General features: G+C 44.0%; 1 protein-coding gene across 2 annotated transcripts in view; it reads right to left on the minus strand.

Moving 5' to 3' along the window:
- The window catches only part of CRHR2 (corticotropin releasing hormone receptor 2), a 255,839-nt gene that overhangs the window by 44,257 nt on the left and 190,425 nt on the right, over window positions 1–21,157 (minus strand). For both annotated transcript variants that reach the window (XM_077809521.1, XM_077809522.1), the window contains one exon: window positions 20,484–20,556. In XM_077809521.1, coding sequence (XP_077665647.1) covers window positions 20,484–20,556 — 73 coding nt within the window. The remainder of the gene's footprint in view (window positions 1–20,483; window positions 20,557–21,157) is intronic.

The raw sequence follows: 21,157 nt of genomic DNA on the forward strand, positions 1-21,157 counted from the left end.
ATTTCTGACTTCAACAGCTTGTACTTTTACTCACTTAAAACCTCTCTCTGTGAGGTAAAACAAACTTGTTTTGTTCTTTAACTCATCCCATTCTGAGTTTGAACTGAATTGTTGGGTAGCAAGCTGCTATATATTTACCCCTTCCCGGGGCAACAGACTTATGATATCTGAACTGACCAGGAGAAGACTGCACTGTGCAGAACACATTTTGGGGGGATATTTGGGACTGGGAATGTGTTGGGGTCACCCTGCAGGCAGTAACCAAGGCTGCTGGGGTGAGTGTTGCTGGCAAGCTGTAGCTATACACAGGGACTCATGCTGTTTGGCTGCTTGTGAGGAGCCAAGGTTGCAGGGCAGATGGTGACACAGCCTCTCACTGGTCCGGGCTGCACTCCACAGTGTGACACTAGGTCAACAGTGTCCAACCTGTGCCCGCAATGCACTAAAACTGTGACCCCTAAAAACGGTGGCCCTCAAGGGTTATTGTGTTACTATCTCGCTCTCATATAGCCCTTTCCATCCACAGATCTCAAACACACTTTAACTTGTATTTGATTATGCAGTGGAACTGTGCTTTCTAACCAGGCCCTACCATTTCTAAACTGGGCTGTCTGAATCAGCCCCATTGCTACAGGAAGGGTGTAGGGGGCACTGTTTCCCCAACTGCCTCTCACCACCTCCCTGACAGCCCCAGGAGCACCACCGGTGCTGATCTGGAGTGTGCCGGGCTGCAGCTGCATACTTTTCTGCAGCAGTAGCTTCGCAGCGCCCCATCAGGCAGCTCAGTGAAATGCAGAGGTGGGAGAACAGAGTAATTCTGCTTGCTTCACCATCAGGCTGTGGGATCCCCAGAGAACAGAATGTGAGCTCAACCGGTTTCCTCTAAGCTTGGGAAATAACTGAAGTAGTGAGTACGGGCCCTGGGACTTTTCTGGAAGAGTATGTTTGGCCCTCAGGGTGGCTGGGAATTTTCAGATTAACGTTTTTCCATTAGAAAATGACAATTTACTGAAACTGAACCTTTTCCCCGGAAAGAGTCAAATTTGATGAATCTCTCGCTTTGAAAAATGTTTTGGCAGGGGAGTTAAAATTGTCAAAATGTCCCATTTAGACATTTTCTAAACAAAAAGTTTCAGCTTTTGGCTGTTTTTCATTTTTTCAGTACAAATTAATGTTAAAAAGGCCAAAGGAAAGGAAATGTTTCAATTGAATTTTTGATTTGAATTTTTTTTTTGGATTATTGGTTCATGAAATTATTCAAGATTTCGACTCTTCACACTGATTTTGAAATATCAAAAATTCTCACAGGATTTGGAAACCACTTCCCAGCAAGCTCTCCCTACATGGTAGTCTTTACTGAAGTCTCTGAATGGTTAAAGGAGAGAGCTGGATTCTAGTCTAGCTCATACACCATCAACGGAATTAAGTTCCAATGACAGAGCCAGTCAGCTATCCCTGTGCAACCACAATGAAGTCAAGGGGGCTACTCAGGTGTCACTGAAGCCAGAAAACAATGTGGTTGTACAGATCTATAGACACTGAGGCCTAACTCTGGCCAGCAGAACTTTTGTTGCTGCTGGGTGAGGTACACAAAGGAAATCTAACCAAACATTTTCAGTCTTCGAAGTGGTTTGCTATGAGGTTTGGTTGAAAGTGGGAGTTGGTTATTTTATCCAACCCCATTTGACCAGAGAGCTGTACCACCTTGTGTGGTGACCCACTGCTTTAACAAGCAAAGCAGCTCTAAGCCAGGTCAGTGTTAGACTAAGGGCATGTCTATACTGCAATTAGACACCCCATATAGCTTGGGTTATAGGGTTGTTTAATTGTGGTGTAGACAGTTAGGCTCAGGCTGAAGCTCGAGTTCTGGGACCCTCCCACCTCGCAGCCCAAGCCTGAACAGCTACACTGCAATTAAACAAACCCCTTTACCCAAACCCTGCAAGCCGGAGTCAGCTGGCACGGACCAGCCGCGAGTATCCAACTGGAAGGGAGACATACCCTATGAGACATCCATGGAACACCTACTGCAGAGCAGATGCTTAAGGAAGTGTTACTTATGGTCCAGTAGGTGGCACTCTTCCCTTTGAGTTAGAATCAAAACCCTGCTTGAGAGCCTTAGGAACAATCCTTGGTGGGAAATTCACATTTAAGGTATGTCTTCACTGCACAGTTAACCTGAGTGATCGGCGCCTCGGTCTGAGCACTCTGGTTAGCCTTGCCCAGGTGTGAGCATCGCCCCAGCAGGGCCCCACTGCATTCACCATTTCTGAACTTACCTACGGTCGTCTGGGGCACATCCCAGGGTTCTTTGTGCTAAGACACTCTAGGATTCTTTATCAGTCAATTGTCTCAGTTGCATTTGAACTTGCCTGTCCTTTGGGAGGAATTGTGGGAAGGGATTAGATGACTATCAGCACTTGAGGAATTTTTGCCTGTGTCCTCACTGCAAGTGGTGACACAGGGTGGGTTCCAGCCTGAGTTAAACTGGAGGCCAGGTTCTAACCTATACTCCCTGCCAGATCAGCTAGCTTGACTTAAAGCACCTCCAAACACGTCTCAGAGGTTTTTCTGTGTGGGTGCTACAGGGGTTTGGGGTAAGAACCTGGGTTAGGTGTGCAGTGAAGACATTCTCTTAGACCTGGCTAACTCTGCCCCTTGTTCTGCCAATGGAGCAGCTGCCGTCTTTAAAGTACAAAACTTGTCAGCTCTGACTCACTATTCTACCTGACTTAATGATTCGATTTGTACTTGGCATAGATGCTACATATAAAACAGAGGGGGGCCTATAAAATGCAGGCTCTAGAACAGCAAGATCTCTGGAATATGAAGAGGATGGCTCTGATTAGAATGGCAAAAGTGAGGTGTTGTATTGTTCAAAACCATCTACAGGAGAAGTGAACAAGGTTCCTACCAAGAACTAATTTAGAAAACTCTAGTTGAAGGTTGATGTGATGCAGATTCTTGTCTACATCGGAGGATCCCTTTCTGGAAGTCAGTTGGTGACTCCTTCTTCAGTATCTCTGGCAACAGGGAATGGGAGAACCAGGTTATTTCAGACAATTCCCCCACTCCCTACTAGAACCTTTGTCCAGTTTTAGAATCATCATTTAACTAAAACTTTTGGAGGTTCTGAAATTTTTTTTTAATTCCCTTCTTGATTACATCCAGGATCAGACAGAAAGTACTTAAATAGCATGAGGATTCTTGGTGAGATTTATTGGTGGGGGCAGAAGCACCAGAAATTTTGCAAGAAAGTTTGTTTGCATGAGAATTTGAGCTCATTGGAGCGGTCTCAAATAAATAAATAAATAAAATCAAACAAGTTTAGGTAAGTCTCTGACCTTCTGGATGATTGTCTGAACATATATTCCAAAATTTTAAAACATGCTTTTCCCTCTTCTTTTAATTTTAATATTATGGTTTTAAAAAATTCAATCAAACCTGCCACTGCAGCTTTACCCAGAAGCACATACAGCATCTACTTCCAGGCACCAAGATCAAGCAAAACATCCAACCTATCTTACACCTGTCTCTGGTACTTCTATGTCCCATATTGCCACAGTATCTGAGTGCCTCACAGTCTTTAATGTACTTAACCTCACAAAATCACTGTGAGGCAGATAAGTGCCATTACCTCCATTTTACAGATGGGAACTGAGGCAGAGGGAAGCTAAGTGATGGATGAAAGATCACACAGCAAGTCTGTGGAGGTACTGGGTTCTGCTGGTCACACAATGGTAACTGGTATGTGAATTCAAAACTACTCCAAATCTTTTGAAGGTTCATAATTTCTTAGTGTGTAGCATGTCTGTCAATGCCATGCGGCTTTGTAATTTAACCCCATTAGACAAGCCGCAGAATATTCCTTGGTATTACAACCATCAGCTGTTTTGCTTACCTGACTTTAGCTCTATCTTCAGTCAGGGTTTATCTGGCCTGATTAATCTAAGAGATTTCATTGTATTTTGTGCTCTCTCCTACAAACACTGACCTATTTGGGATCACAGTTAAACAGTGCTGTGCTAACCCCAAAAACTAGTAAAGAAATAAGCTCACTGGATCACTATTTTTCACAGTGCTGAAATGCTATAGAGTGTGGCCAGAAAGGACCACTGTGATCTCGTCTGACCTGCATAACAAGCCACAGAATTTCACTCAGTGATTCCTGAACAAACACAGTAACTTGGGGTTGAGCTACAGTTGTCTCTTTTAGAAAGACATCTGGGCTGCTCAGTTTAAAGATGCCAAATGATGGAGGATTTGCTACACTGCTCTGTACATCGATTAAACAGTCTATTTAATGTTGCTCTTGTCTTCTTATGTTATGACAAAGTGAGATTACACACAGTAATTGATAGCAGATCCGTAAGTCATTAAGATCACTTGAAAATGGATTTAAATTATCTCAAGCAAACCATGGAGAACAAGGATCAAATTCCATATTGCTGTACGGAAGCCTCCCTCCATAAACGTAATAACACTTAGCTCATCTCTAGTGCTTGGCATCCAGAGATCTCAGAGCACTTTACGAAGGAAAGTCTGTAGCATTAACCCCATTTTACAAATGGGGAAACTGAGGCACAGAACAGTGACATAACTTGCCCAAAGCCAAACAGATGATCAGTGGCATAGCTGGGACTAGAACCCAGATCTCCCTATATACTTACACCAGTGGTGAATTTATCCCTGTGAATTATTTTCAATTAGGTCCAAAATGCACAGGCCAGGAAACTGCTAAATTCTCAATCATAAAGAAATCTGTTAAAGCTAAAGCACGTTTTGAACAGTCTAAATGTTATAAACCAAGCAGCAGGGGAGCTCTGAGGTCTAGTGGTTTAAAATACCGAAACTTAACAAACGCTTAGCTCCCAGAAATATTGCAGAGTGATTCAAATCTGGGTCCAGGGGTTAGTTTACACCATCAGATGCTGAATCAACTGAATCCACTGCTCATTTACTGACTGTTAGCCACGTGTTTATTACAATATTCTTGTAACCTTTTGATGGTTCGCCTCTGAGATGGACTGCGTGGAAGGCACTATATCAAATAAAGTCTTATTACTTCTCAGGTAATTCATGTTGAAATTTGATGCGTTGGCATGGACTCTCAACCCTTCGCCTCCTGTGCCATCCCCCCAGACAGAGACATTAGATTAAAACCAGACTAGGCTAGTCTGAGCCCCAATAATGGGATTAGTATACACATTCCAACTGAAAACATTTACAGCACCACAAGAAATTGCATTTCAGAGTATCAAACACTTTTTGCAGGGCTGCGTCTCTTTTGATATTTTGCCAGGACTGGGATGCATCAAGGGACAAAGAAGAAATATAAAATATGATGAACAACAATTTCTCTCTCATAATTTACTAGATGAAGAGATAGGCTATGGGGCACAGGATACAGGATGTGCATTTTATATTCACGGGTTCCTTTGGCTTTGAGATCCAAACAAAAAGCAGCTAACAAAGAGTAATCTGGACCCCATCTTTCAAATTTTAATTTATGAGAACATTTCTATTGCTTCCAAAACTACAAAAAAAGCATTTAAACAAGCATGATTCGTGCACCATTCAGAACCATAAAAAGGAAAGGAGTACTTGTGGCACCTTAGAGACTAACAAATTTATTTGAGCATAAGCTTTCGTGAGCTACAGCTCACTTCATCGGATGCATTCAGTGGAAAATACAGTGGGGAGATTTATATACATAGAGAACACGAAACAATGGGTGTTACCATACACACTGTAACGAGAGTGATCACTTAAGATGAGCTATGACCAGCAGGAGAGTGGGGGGGTGGGGGGGGGAAAGGCAGAACCTTTTGTAGTGATAATCAAGGTGGGCCATTTCCAGCAGTTGACAAGAACGTCTGAGGAACAGTGGCGGGGGGGTGGGGGGGAGGAATAAACAAGGGGAAATAGTTTAACTTTGTGTAATGACCCATCCACTCCCAGTCTCTATTCAAGCCGAAGTTAATTGTATCCAGTTTGCAAATTAATTCCAATTCAGCAGTCTCTCCTTGGAGTCTGTTTTTGAAGGTTTTTTGTTGAAGAATTGCAACTTTTAGGTCTGTAATCGAGTGACCAAAGAGATTGAAGTGTTCTCCAACTGGTTTTTGAATGTTATAATTCTTGACGTCTGATTTGTGTCCATTTATTCTTTTATGTAGAGACTGTCCAGTTTGACCAATGTACATGGCAGAGGGGCATTGCTGGCACATGATGGCATATATCACATTGATAGATGTGCAGGTGAACGAGCCTCTGATAGTGTGGCTGATGTGATTAGGCCCTATGATGGTGTCCCCTGAATAGATATGTGGACACAGTTGGCAACGGGCTTTGTTGCAAGGATAGGTTCCTGGGTTAGTGGTTCTGTTGTGTGGTGTGTGGGTGCTGGTGAGTATTTGCTTCAGGTTGGGGGGCTGTCTGTAAGCAAGTATTGGCCTGTCTCTCAAGATCTGTGAGAGTGATGGGTTGTCCTTCAGGATAGGTTGTAGATCCTTGATGATGCGTTGGAGAGGTTTTAGTTGATCAAGGATCTACAACCTAGTACTCCTTTTCTTTTTGCGAATACAGACTAACATGGCTGCTACTCTGAAACCATTCAGAACCATAGTGCCTTGAGACTCAAGGATCAAATATCATTGTCTCGGGATAGGTCTGGGGACTAGGAACAAGACTCAGATGGCTTTATTCTCTATTGCCCTGCAGACATTTACACCAGTAAAGGTAAATCCAAAATCAGAATGGTAGCAATTTGCATACCCCCTTTGCACTCATTTTGTACAGGTGTGATTGATTGCATATGGTACAGGACAATGGTGAATCAGGTCCAAAGGGTACAAAAATTTCAGAATGCCTAAGGTTATGTCTGTACTGCAGTAAAAAAAAACCGCCGGCACAAAGTCTCAAAATCCAGGTCAATGGACTTGGGCTCACAGGGTTTGAGCTGCAGGACTAAAACTTGCAGTGTAGACGTTCAGGCTCAGGTTGGAGCCTGGTCTCTGAGATCCTCCCACCTCACAGGGTCCTAGAGGCCAGGCTGCAACCCAAGCCTGAATGTCTACACTGCAAATTTTAGCCCCACAGCCCATGAGCCTGCGTCAGCTGACCATGCTGCAGGTCTTTTATTGCAGTGTAGATGTACCCAAAATGAGTTAGGAGCCTAAATCCCATTGACTTTCAACATGACCTTGGCTTAGTCTACACTTAAAAATTAGACAGATCTCGCTACATCACATGGGGCCATGAAAAATTTTGCACCAAATGCTATAATTAGGTTGACCTTAGCCCCAACGTAGATGCGGCCTGCATTCTTCGGTAGACCTAGCTACTGCCTCTCAGAGATGGATTAGCTACAACGACAGTGTTAGGATAGGTTTCAGAGTAACAGCCGTGTTAGTCTGTATTCGCAAAAAGAAAAGGAGTCCTTGTGGCACCTTAGAGACTAACCAATTTATTTGAGCATGAGCTTTCGTGAGCTACAGCTCACTTCATCAGATGCATACCGTGGAAACTGCAGCAGACTTTATATATACACAGAGAATATGAAACAATATCTCCTCCCACCCCACTGTCCTGCTGGTAATAGCTTATCTAAAGTGAGCATCAGGTTAGGCCATTTCCAGCACAAATCCAGGTTTTCTCACCCTCCACCCCCCCACACAAATTCACTCTCCTGCTGGTGATAGCCCATCCAAAGTGACAACTCTTTACACAATGTGCATGATAATGAAGTTAGGCCATTTCCTGCACAAATCCAGGTTCTCTCACTCCCTCACCCCCCTCCAAAAACCCACCCCCATACACACACAGACTCACTCTCCTGCTGGTAATAGCTCATCCAAACTGACCACTCTCCAAGTTTAAAACCAAGTTAAACCAGAACATCTGGGGGGGGGGGTAGGAAAAAACAAGAGGAAATAGGCTACCTTGCATAATGACTTAGCCACTCCCAGTCTCTATTTAAGCCTAAATTAATAGTATCCAATTTGCAAATGAATTCCAATTCAGCAGTTTCTCGCTGGAGTCTGGATTTGAAGTTTCTTTGTTTTAAGATAGCGACCTTCATGTCTGTGATTGCGTGACCAGAGAGATTGAAGTGTTCTCCGACTGGTTTATGAATGTTATAATTCTTGACATCTGATTTGTGTCCATTTATTCTTTTACGTAGAGACTGTCCAGTTTGACCAATGTACATGGCAGAGGGGCATTGCTGGCACATGATGGCATATATCACATTGGTGGATGTGCAGGTGAACGAGCCTCTGATAGTGTGGCTGATGTTATTAGGCCCTTTGATGGTGTCCCCTGAATAGATATGTGGGCACAAGTGTTAGGATATAGATATTCAGGTCTGTCTATAAAGGCCTATACTCTAAGAATTTAGGTGTATTCTTATCACTTGTCTAGTTATAGAGGTATAAAAGAAAGAATCAAAATCACTGTCTGCCAGTGTAACGTCCTTCTCTTACTGTGACAGTCTGAGGCCCAGTTCTTAGGCTAAGGCCTTTGGCTAAGCAACAGAGGCAGCCATAAGCTGGGAAGCGAACGGTCACATCCTCACATTCCAAACTAGTCATATTGAAAGAAGGTGCTATTGGGCTCTTAGGAATACAATCCTGTCCTGATAGTGCCTATCACCTCCAGAGAAAGGGAAGTGCCTAGAAAATGTAAAAGGAAACTTAGTTTGATAGCATCCTGTCTGGCAAGAACTCACTTATCAATAGCTGGGATGTGAAATCCTCACTTCTGTATTGTTTTGTCATTATAGTTCCCACTTTGCTATTGTTTGTCTGTATAATCTCTGTCTGGTTCTGTGATTGTTTCTGTCTGCTGTATAATTAATTTTGGTGGGTGTAAACTAATTAAGGTGGTGGGATATAATTGGTTACATAATCATGTTACAATATGTTAGGATTGGTTAGTTAAATTTCAGGAACGTGATTGGTTAAGGTATAGCAAAGCAGAACTCAAGTTTTACTATATAGCCTGCAGTCAATCAGGAAGTAGGGGGGTGGAGGTGCGCATGCGGGTGGGGGAAATGGGAACAGGGCATGGGGGTAAGGAAATTGGAATCATGTTTGGCTAAGGGCAGGAATGGGAACAGGGCCACAGGTGTAAGGCTCTGTGGTGTCAGAGCTGGGAAGGAGGGTACTAAGGAAGGAAACTGGAATCATGCTTGCTGGAAGTTCACCCCAATAAATATTGAATTGTTTGCACCTTTGGACTTCAGGAATTGTTGCTCTCTGTTCATGCGAGAAGGACCAGAGAAGTGAGTGGGTGAAGGAATAAGCCCCCTAACAGACAGAAAAGCCCCTTCCATTGATGTCAGAAGCGTCTACACTATGGCATTACAGCAGCATCACTGCAGTGCCATAGCGGGGCTGGTGTACCAGCTGTAGTGTAGACATGTCTTAGGAGCCGAAGTGCCTACATCTCTTTTGAAAATGGGTTTTAGGGCTTATCTGTGGACATGTCTTTGTGTGTGATGTGAATGTTTGGCCCCCTAAAAATGGAAGAGAGACCACAGTAAAGTTGTGCACAGACCACCATTAACCTGTGTTTCCAATCCACCGCTCATCAGTAATGACTGAAAGCTGTCACACAGGTTAATGGTGGTCTGTGCACAACTTTACTGTGGTCTCTCTTACATTTTTAGAGGGCCAGGCATCCACATCACACACAAAGACAAGACTGAATAGGCATGGAGACTGAGCCATGCTTTCATCCCTATCTATATCAGGGCAAAGGCACTCCAGCACATTGCTAAGGAAGCTTCTCCTACCATTACTTGTACAGCACCCACTTAGATGAAGGACTTCAATCTTCAGTGCTGTCAATCCAGCACTTCTCACAATGGCCCTTTAAAAGGTGCAGTGATAAATTATGTTTGAGCTGTGATTTGCTTGAATTGACTTCAATATACATCATATAATGACAGTATATTTAGTTGCTCTAGCACAATTTATGGCTACATGTTTTATGAGAAAGACTCATATGATATGGGGAAAGTAGCGGACGTGATATATCTTGACTTTAAGCAAAGCTTTTGATATGGTCTCCCACAGTATTCTTGCCAGCAAGTTAAAGAAGTATGGATTGGATGAATGGACTATAAGGTAGATAGATAGAAAGCTGGCTTGATTGTCGGGCTCAACGGGTAGTGATCAACAGCTCGATGTCTAGTTGGCAGCCAGTATCAAGTGGAATGCCCCAGGGGTTGGTCCTGGGGCCGATTTTGTTCAACATCTTTATTAATTATTTGGATGATGGGATGGATTGCATCCTCAGCAAGTTCACAGATGACACTAAGCTGGGGGGAGAGGTAGATACACTGGAGGGTAGGGATAGGGTCCAGAGTGACCTAGATAAATTGGACGATTGGGCCAAAAGAAATCTGATGAGGTTCAACTAGGACAAGTGCAGAGGCCTGCACTTAGGCAGGAAGAATCCCATGCATCCCTATAGGCTGGGGACTGAGTAGCTAAGCAGCAGTTCTGCAGAAAAGGACCTGGGGATTACAGTGGATGAGAAGTTGGATATGAGTCAGCAGTGTGCCCTTGTTGCCAAGAAGGCCAATGGCATATTGGGCTGCATTAGTAGGAGCATTGCCAGCAGATCGAGGGAAGTGATTATTCCCCTCTATTCAGCACTGGTGAGGACACACCTGGAGTACTGTGTCCAGTTTTGGTTCCCCTACTACAGAAGGGATGTGGAAAAATTGGAGAGAGTCCAGCACAGGGCAATGAAAATTATTAGGGTTTGGGGCACATGGCTTACGAGGAGAGGCTGAAGGAACTGGGCTTATTTAGTCTGCAGAAGAGAAGAGTGAAGGGGGATTTGATAGCATCAACTACCTAAAGGGGAGTTCCAAAGAGGATGGAGCTCAGCTGTTCTCAGTGGTGGCAGATGACAGAACAAGAAGCAATGCTCTCAGGTTGCAGTTGGGGAGGTCTAGGTTGGATATTAGGAAAAACTATTTCACTAGGAGGGTGGTGAAGCACTGGAATGGGTTACTTATGGAGGTGGTGGAATCTCCTTCCTTAGAGGTTTTTAAGGTCAGACTTGACAGAGCCTTGGCTGGGATGATTTAGTTGGTGTTGGTCCTGCTTTGAGCAGGGGATTGGACTAGATGACCTCCTGAGGTCTCTTCCAACCCTAATATTCTATGATTCTGTGACTCAACTGGGAATAGAAACAAAAATCACAACTTTGCAATCAGAGGAATATTTTAGCAAGCATGTTAAGAAATATATTTTAAGTTCCAAGACAACGCACCCTCATATCTTGAGCAAACGAAGGTGCAGCTGTGGCCTTTTATGTAATTAACAAAGATGGCGAGTTTTTCTCACCTAATTTCCTAAAATGTATCAAACTTTCTCAGCTATACAATGAAATTAGTCTTGTATTCACCTGGGCCTTAATTAGAGCTCTAATACAGGCCAATGAGAAGAGTCCAATTTGCAGGAATTCCCAAGCGCTATCTAGCGTGGCGCTAGATATTCCCAGATTCATGGTCTGGATGGTGGCAAGGCTGGCCTCTGGCTCAGTTTAGAGCAGTCTCAGGGCTGTTCTAAATTTCAGCCAGCTGCAATGGACACCAAGGGACTATTATGGCAACAAGAGTAGGCAGTCTAGCTGCATCCCCACTTCCCTGGCTATGCCCCAATATGCTGATAGATGCGAGGGGCTATTCCACTCACTCTCTGCTGCATAGGGCATTCCACAGGCAATTTACAGCCCTTTTACACTGGGGGTGACCACCTTTGTTGGATGGAGTTCAGGGAAAACCACATGAAAAACAAGAGACAATGCTTTATTTTAAGCGACGTGTCTGTGGGCTGGCTTGTGTTGTAGTGATTAGGTTGACAAGAGTGGTGAATCTGTGCTGGGGCAGAGAGGCTGTAGCTTCCAAAGCGTTCAGGTAGTTCTGATGAACTCTAGTCTCTGCACAGGGGATTTTTGTGTAGCTTCGAATGCCTCTTCTCTAGTTGAGGCTTTGAGTAAGCAATCATCCCGATAGGGGACTATTATAACTGCTTATTTGTGGAGGTGAGCTGCCACAACCGCAAGGACTTTTGAGAATACCCGTGGAGCCGTATATAAGCCGAAAGTGAGTACTTTGTACTGGAGATGATCTGTTCCCAGAACAAATCTGAGAAACCTCCTGAGTGAGGGATGTATCATTATGTGGAAATATGTATCCTGGAGGTTGAGGGCTGAGAACCAGCCCCCTTGTTCTAGGGCTGGAATTATCATTGTTAGACTGACCATCCTGAATTGCTGGGTCTTCACAAATTTGTTGAGTCTTCTTAAGTCAAGAATGGTCCTCCATCTCCCATTTTTTTCTGGGTTAGAATATAATGGGAGTATAAATGCTTCCCTTTGTGTTGTGCTGGTTCTGCACTTAGGTGTTTGGGATGGTTTACCTCCTGTCGCAGTAGGTGTTCATGAGAAAGGTCCCTGAAGAGGGACAGAGATAAATTGGACGGAATAGTCAATCTCGATGATTTCTAATACCCATTTGTGTGATGTGATATTTCACCACACTGGGTGGAATGGAGTCAGATGGTCTCCAAATGGACGGATGGTGTCGGATGGGTCCAGCAGTAGAAAAAGTAGGAAATGTGTCATGTCTCGACCCTGTTGTTTAGATGGAGGTTGTTGAGATGTCGAGGGCGGAGAAAGGAGTGTTCTCCGTCTTGCAGGTCTTTGCCTCTGCAGGTCATATTGCCTATGAGGTTGGGTGTAAGGCACAGATCTAGATCCTTCCATCAAGTAATCCTTCCCCTGTTTGTTGTTTTGTGTAGGCATGTATATGCCCAAGGATCTCAGAGTCACCCTGGAGTCCATCAATGTGTGAAGGGATTCATACGTTTTGGCTGCAAACAGCTGGAGGCCTTCGAACAGGAGGTTCTCGACAGTTGATTGTACATCTTTGGGGAAACCCAAGAGGTGGAGCCAGGAAGCTTCTCACATTACTATGGCTGTGGCAACGGAGCGTGCTGCCATGACTGTGAAGTTCAATGAAGCTTGTAAAGCTATGCGAGCTAGGAGTTGACCCTTGGATATGAAAGCTTTAAATTGTTCCTTTTTGTCCTCAGGTATGTGTTCAGTAAAGTCAGAGTTTTCTGAGTAATTGGACTGATTGTATTTGGCCATAAATTCTCCATAGTGTGCAATCCTGAACTGTAGGTTTCTGAAGAAAAAGCTTTATGACCAAAAAGGTCTAATCTCTTCCAGCGCTTGTCATATGGGGTGGATCTGGAATGGTGTGGTCTGCCCTGCTCATTCACAGCCTCTACCACCAGAAAGTTTGGCATAGGGTGTGAAAATAGAAATTTCATCCCCTTGGAAGGGACATAGTATTTTTTATCCACTCTTTTGCAGGTGGGCGGAATTGTTGCTGGGGTCTGCCAGATGGTCTTGACTCGGTCCATAAGGGCCTCGTTTATTGGGAGGGCAATGGAAGAGATTGAAGTCTGGAAGATGTCCAACAACTTATGCTAGGACTCAGCAACCTCTTCCAGCAGAATCTCCAATGATGGTGAGGATGTGATAGCTTCTTCTGGAGAGGAGGATGGAAAATTGGCAGCTGGCATGACTTCCTGATCCAAAGTCTCCTCCAGTTCCTCGACTGCCTCTTCTGGAGGTTCAGAGGGTCCAGGTACAGAGGGGGATGGAGAATGTCTCAACCTCTCCCTGTGTGGATTGGGAAATTTAGGATAGTGTTGGCAATATGCTGCCCATCGGTCCCAATAAGGTCACTGGGGGAAAGCATCCATGGGTGTCAGTACCATTCTTGAGTTTCAGGTCTGGGATGGCATTCATGTTGCTTTAGTGGACCTGGTCTGGTAGTTGTGTGGATAGGCGAGAAGTGATGGGAGAAGTATATTTCCCCTTCATCCTCCTCCTCCTTGTCGTTGGATAAAGGATGAGCTGATCTGGGTGGTGTGGTAAGTTGGCACGGTACCGAGCATGCTGGAGTGAGGTCAGTACTGGGGAGTGGAGATTCCAGTGCCAAGGAGACTAAAAAGTCTTTATGTTGGAGAAATTGCTGTGGTACCGAGAGCACTGATACAGAGGAGGGTGTTATTGGCAGTACCAGTGCCTTTACCGTGGTTGCTGGTGCCAAGGGCCATACGCTATGCGCTATAGAGGCAGAAGGTGGCGCCGTAGATTGTAGTGCTGACAAGCTGATCGGTGCTGCATGTTTGAGCGGCTCAGGCAATACCGAAGCAGGGATGCTAGGTTTCCATTTTGTGCCTTTTTCCGAGCCAACCTGCTTATGGTCTTTGGCTCGCACGGTACCCGTGATGCAGGATGGTCTTGCTACCTCAATGGTGGACAGTCTCAGTACGGTCGGTTCTGATGGGGTCTGACAGGTCGGGGAACATCTCTTTTTGACAGGTTCCAAGAAGAGGAGGTCGGAGCCTGTTTTTTTGTCACCGTTTTGGAGGAGTGCTTCTTCCTCAGAGAGTGATGGGGAACCTCTGTCAGATGCCGCCATTGGAGACCGTTATCCAGGAGCGGTTCGTGATCCCAAATTGGACACCGGGCACAGAGACTTCTCCACCCTGAGGAGTTTTAGCTGTAGGCCCCTTGCTTTCCTGGCACGGGTCTTCAGATTGTGGCAGTGGGAGTACTTTTTGGTGTGTGTGTCTCACCAAGGTAGTGAACACACTGTGAATACCTGTCAGAAACGGGAAGTGATGACCGGCAAGTGAGGCAACGGTTAAAATCCAGGGAGCCAGGCATGCCTCAGAATAGGGTTTCTTCCATGAGGGAGGGTAACTATACTGCACTAAGGAGTATCCTAATAACTGAAACTTAAATTCATAAGAATTTTTTTTAAAGAAATAGATAAATGGGGAAGAGATAGGGTAGTTAACTATTAATTAACTAACAAGTTCTCTAACGTTAAAGCTAGACTAAAGATAAAGAGGTGCTGCCAATTGCTCCATTCAAGCTGAGGGTGGTAGAGAAGGACCTGAGGGAGGACTGGTCTCACAGCACTATGTAACTCCCTGAGGTAGCACGGGACGGGGACAGCGCATGGGCAAACCAATGAGGCACTGCTACTAAAAATGTCCGATTACAAGAGCAGGGGCGCAGATTCACCTAAAGTGGAGCACCCACAGGGAGCCTCCTCGTAGAAGAACCTGCTATTTTGAGCTCTACTTGACCATCCCAGGTTTCGTGTTTGCAGCAGGGTGCAGCGTATGTGGGAGAGCAACTTGCTAACAGTCAATCAAATGAGCATGGAAAAGTCAGAAACGTAACGTTAAATCGTAATAATATCTTTAGTTCTTTTATGGCACTTTTCCTCTGTCGACCACAGAGCAATTTATGAAGGAGGACAAGCTTCATCACAGAAGAAGAAACTGGGTCACAAAGAGATGAAGTGACTTGCCCTAAAGTCAGCAAAAGAAGTAGGAACTTAGGTCTCCAGACTCCCAGAGCAGTGTGCTATTCACACAACCACCCTGCCTACCAAACACTTATGATTTGTTTTTACATCAAGCATATAATTGTGCCAAAAAGCCCCAGGGAGATGGTATAAAAATCCATGGTGTTGGAGAGGTTTATACTCAGTTAAGATTGAGCCAGAGTGTAACACCAGAAGGAACCACCAGATAGTTTAGTCTGACCTCCTGTATGTCACAGGCCACCACCACCACACAGTACCTGCACACTAAACCCGACAACCTAAATTAGACCAAAGTATCACAGTCCACAGGAGACTAGACTATTACGTACCACAGGCAGGGAATAGGAGGGTCCGAGGTGCACCAGTGCCCAAGGCCACTGCAATAGCAGGGAAATAATTAAGTGAGCTATACCCAGTTAATCCTGGCAAGTGACCCACACCCACATGCTGCAGAGGAAGGCACAAAAACAAATCAACTAACCAACCAACCAACCCCAGGGTCACTGCCAATCTGACCTGGGAGAAAATTCCTTCCTGACCTCACATATGGTGATCAGTTAGACCCCGAACATGTGAGCAAGAACCAGCGAGCCAAACACCTGAGAGTGAGAATGTTCAGTACCATCTCAGAGCTCCAGCCTACCTCACCCAGTGTCTCAACTCCAGCTGTGGCCATCTCCCATGCTTCAGAGGAAAGAGATTAAAAAGAAAATAAGAAAAAGAATACATGTGGGGGGAGGGGGAAATCCCCTGATCCCTGCAGGCGGCCAACTGAAATCCTGAAGCATGAGCTTTTAGGAACATAAGACAAACCTTATAAGAATCCCAGGCTTGTTGTGCCCTCCCCCTACCACCACAAGCAATCCCATCATACAGTCGCACCCATGAATTTGTCCAGCTCTCTCAAAATTAATTAAGTTGTTTGCCCCCCAGAGCTCCTATTGGGAGGCTGTTCCAGAACCTCACTCCTCTGCTGGTTAGAAACCTTCCAATTTCCAGCCTGAATTTGTTCATTGCCAGTTTGGCGCACTTGGTTTTGTGCCAATATTGTCTTTTAGCTTAACTAGCTCTTCACCCCCGCTAAACAAGCCAAGCTTTTCCAGTCTCCGTTCATAAAATAGGCCCACCATTCCTCTGCTCATCCTAGTAGTTCTTCTCTGAACCTTTTCCAGTGTGAATTCATCTTTCTTGAACATGGGTGACCAGAATGCCACACAACAATCCAAATGAGGTCTTACCAGTGCCGTGCACAATGGCATTAATACTTCCCCCTCTCTCTTCTTGCCTGATACATTCTAGGATTGCATTTGCCTTTTTCACAGCCACACTACATTAGTGGCTCATAGTCATCTTGTGATCAGTCCACACACCCTCTGTGTCTCCTCCTCTGTGACTTTCAACAGATAAACCCCCACCTTGTAGCAGAAATTTTTATTATTAGACCCTAAGTGCATGACTTTGGGCTACTGAATTTCATTCAGTTTCTGTCACTTCAACCTTCAAGGCCATCCAGATCTTCCTGTAGAACATTCCTATCTTCCTCTGTATTGATGACACTTTCCACCATGGTATCATCAGCAATACTCCTACTTTTTGTGCCAAGGTCGTTAATAAAAATATTGAACAACACTGGTCTCAAGAATGATCCTTCAACTTCACTAATAACCTCCCTGGAGCCCTACAATTCACCTTTCACCACAACCCATTGCCATCTTCCCTTTAGCCAGCTCCTTCTCCACCTTACAGTTCTTGTACTGACCCCCATCTTCTCTAATTTAGCTAATAATTTCCCATGTGCTACTGTGTCAGATGCTTAACTGAAGTCCAAATATATGAGATCTACTACACTCCCTTATCTAAAAACAAACAAACAAAAACCGCAACACTTGTGAGCTTTAGTTATCACTTGATTAGACATCTGTAAATGCAGTGGAATAACTAATGACTTAATTGCTTAATTACCAGCTGAAAACTCAATTTTAAACTTCCTATTACATCTGCCATTTTATAATTATCCACTTTGTACTTGCCAAAGGCTACTAAACAAACCATACGCAATAGCAACAAAATAGACTGCACTTATGTAGTTGCTTTCATCAGAGGATCTCAGAGTGCTTTACAAATGGCAAGTAAGTATATTTTATATAGGGGATGGAGACAAGAGGTGTCAATCTTCTAATTGTCACAAGCCCAAGGCATTGATCCTACAATTGACTACATGTGGACAAACTTCAGAGGGGCTCTGCACAGGCCAAGATGTGCATCTGCACATAGTCAGCTGCAAGATCATGACCCCTCTGAGCATTTACAAATGCTGTCAAAGTAAAGATAATAAAATGTCACAGTCTCAGTTTAAAACACTTTGTCCAGTGCCATGCTTCAGCAACAAAGACACATTAGCTTATTCTGCATTGCCTGAGAGATGCTAATTAGAGAAGGTTGACATTTATCTAATAAAACTTTTTGTTGTTGTTGAAAAATGGACTTCTCTAAATGGAAATAATTTGCAAAAAAAAAGAAAAGTGATATTACTGGACAGGAGAAGTGCGATGTTACGAACATCAGTCTGATGAATGAAAAAACCGTAAAAATAAAAACCACATAGCGAAAGTGATGTCAGTGAACAACAAATTGACATCCCTTCATATTCCGATGCCCTCCATGCATTGGAAATTGCTTTGCACTGGTCTGAAGGACAAGGAGAAAGTGATGCAGTGCACCATACAGCAACTTAAGCACCGCATCTACTATAATTTTGAGATGTTCGTAACACTGAGAAATTAATAAAACTGAACTCCTCGATCAGTTCATAAAACGGGGGCTCTACTGTATGGAAGTCTGTCAAGTTTTTGTGATTTTGGGTGTTATTTCTCCTATAGAAATTTTTAATCAAAATTGTTCATTAATCAGAAAGCTGGTTTTCAGTAAAGGAAAAATGTGAACATTTGGAAAAAGTTCTCAAAACTGCTAGTCGGCTAGCAACTCCCATTGTGACTTCTACGGCCAGATTTTCAAAAGAGCTTGGTATGCTGGATGGAAAAATATGGCCACAAATGTTGCAGTGAGAGCTTTGAGGCACTGAACATTTGCAGCAACTTCTGCTAAGTTTTGACATTTTCCATTTAACAAAAAACAGAGTTTTGGTAAGTAAAAATGTTGATAAACATTTCTATTAAAACACTCAAAAAAGTCATGAGAAATCAAAAATTTATAATGCCAACAACAAATGGAGGGGGAGGGAGAACTTTGTTTTTTAAAAAAGGCATTTTCCAAAAGAACTTAGCTACTTTGTTTCAGTGTCTCAATGGGAGCTGAGAGACCTTGGCAGGAACTGGATTTTCACAGGAAATGCTGCAATTTTGACTATTTTTCCCATCCTGGAATGGAACAAAACCAAAAGTTTCATTATTTTCCACATGATCAAATTCTGAAAACATTTAGTTCTTTATTTTGACTTTTTAGCAAAACTTGACTTTTTATATAAAAACAACGAATTTTGTTTCAAAACAATAAGTCAAAAAGGTCCATTTTGAAAACACTGAAATTGGATGCTTTTCACATTAATGGAGTGTTTCATTTCAGTTTTTTAAAACAAAATGTTGTCTAAATGGACACAGTTTTGAAAGTTTCGATTTCCCCCAAACCAGCATTTTTTGTTAAAAACCGTTTAAACTAAAAATTTCAGAGCAGCTCTAAAGGTGCGCTCCTTAGAAACTCTGGCCCAATGTGTCTACAGTTGTTGATACCCCAGTTACAACTAAGTGGGAAATATAATGTGTACACTGTTTGCATAAATAACATGAGGAAACCTGAACAGGACATGGACAGCCACCTGAGTTAGAGGAAGTCATTTCAGGGAGATTAATTGATACTTTATTGAGTATAAAAACATAGTAATGGGTGTCCAGAGACGACTGGAGAGAATTTCTGATATTCTTTGCCTCTCAGGGAATGGCCACACTGCAATCAAGGAAGTAAGGGGGGTGACTGACGGTCAAGTGAGCTTAAAACTAGCTAGTTCAGGTACAGGTAGCAGTGAAGCCATGGCAGCATGAAGTTTAGCATAGGTTGTACAAGCCTGCTTGGAACCCTGGGTAGTTACTCTGGCAGCTAACCCATGCTGAAACAGCCTGCTGCAACTTCACTGCTGTTGGTACCCGAACTAGCTAGATCAAACCTAGCTCAGGTATGTCTACCCGAGCTGCGATCACACCCTATGACTGGAATGTAGACATACCCTCCAATCTTAACAGCAATATACTGACCTTCATCACCTACACTGTGGTGTGGCTTAAACAGCACACGGCGCCCACACGTGACCAGTCACATAGTTCTAAGTGCTTATTCCAGCTCCCGGGGGATAGGTTCATTACAGACACAACTGCCACCAGCGTGAAGATGCAAGAACTTAGCATTTAACTGATGGACACAAACGAGGGGCTAGATTCATCATGGCTGGCACAGGCAGGTGCCAGCTGCATGTCTTGGAACCATCCAGGCAACCTGTGCATAAAGCGGAATTTTCTCCCCGCACAGGCCAGGTGGAATTTCCATGGAGGGCCGCCACGGAAGCCCCACCCCAGGAGGTGTAGCCGAGATGTGATGAAACTGCACATCACTGTTACCCTGGCTATGCCCCCTTCCCGTCCAGTGCCACCTAGACCCATGCGTATGTGGAGGAGGGGAGGAGAGATTGTTCTATTTTTGTCAGGCAGGACTCAACCCTGTTTGCACCAGCTGCTGCATAAACCAAGGCTAACAGCAGCTAAAGGTCTGCAGGTAGGAAGCACTGTAAGGAAGCAACAAACTAGCCTGTTAACACTACATTGGGCTCTTCATTAACCAATCAGGTGCCAGCTGACAGCACGTTACCTAATGCAACTGCCTTCAGAGCTCTTTTCTGAAACCCTCAGATCTTTTCCCCAGGTTTTGCTCACGTGTTGTTTTGTTTTAGTTAATTACACATGGAAGACAGCAGGTGCCTATAAGATCATTTCACTATTGCCAATAGCCATCCTCTTAGTCCCACGCACAGTCTTACCAGAAGGACGAGGATCACTGGGCCTTGATATATGTAATCTATGTACTTCCCGGGTTCCTTTCCAAACCAGCATCTGTAAGAGAAAAACTACGGTTTACAAATCTTAATGCATATCTCATATTCAGATTATGTACACCTTAGGGAGTTATTCACTTATACCCCTGAAATGCTTTTGTGTTTAATTACATAGCCAACATGCAATTGAGCCACTTTTCTCCTTTCAAAGCTTTCATTGGACACAGATCCAAGCCCCAGTTTTTGCTGAGTGTAGCCAAGTCATGTTCCCACTCAGTTTCTAGCTGCCAACCCTATAAACATTTGCCTGGAAACATGAGAATGTTTCGGGATCAGCTATACAGGAGGATGAGCATGCTTAATGCAGATGCAGAACTTATGCTGCAAATTGTAACCCACTATGTCAGAAAGAGGGCTCTTCCTTTGAATGAAACCTCCTGCCCCCTGAACTTTCTAATGCAGTGCTCACAAATGATTCAAGGAAAGTCTGTTTATACAAAGGCCTCTAAATCCACAGGGAGACTTTTCCAAGCCCTGTTTGTGTGTGTCAACAGGGAATCCATCCCATGGGCCTTGAACAGGCAAAGTTTCCAACTACAGAGCGCAACAAAAAGAGATACTCATTTAAAGCTAGCTGGTCTGACAAGCATTCTCATCCA

The sequence above is a fragment of the Eretmochelys imbricata genome, chromosome 2 (genome assembly GCF_965152235.1).
Source record: "Eretmochelys imbricata isolate rEreImb1 chromosome 2, rEreImb1.hap1, whole genome shotgun sequence".
Lineage (NCBI taxonomy): Eukaryota > Metazoa > Chordata > Testudines > Cheloniidae > Eretmochelys > Eretmochelys imbricata.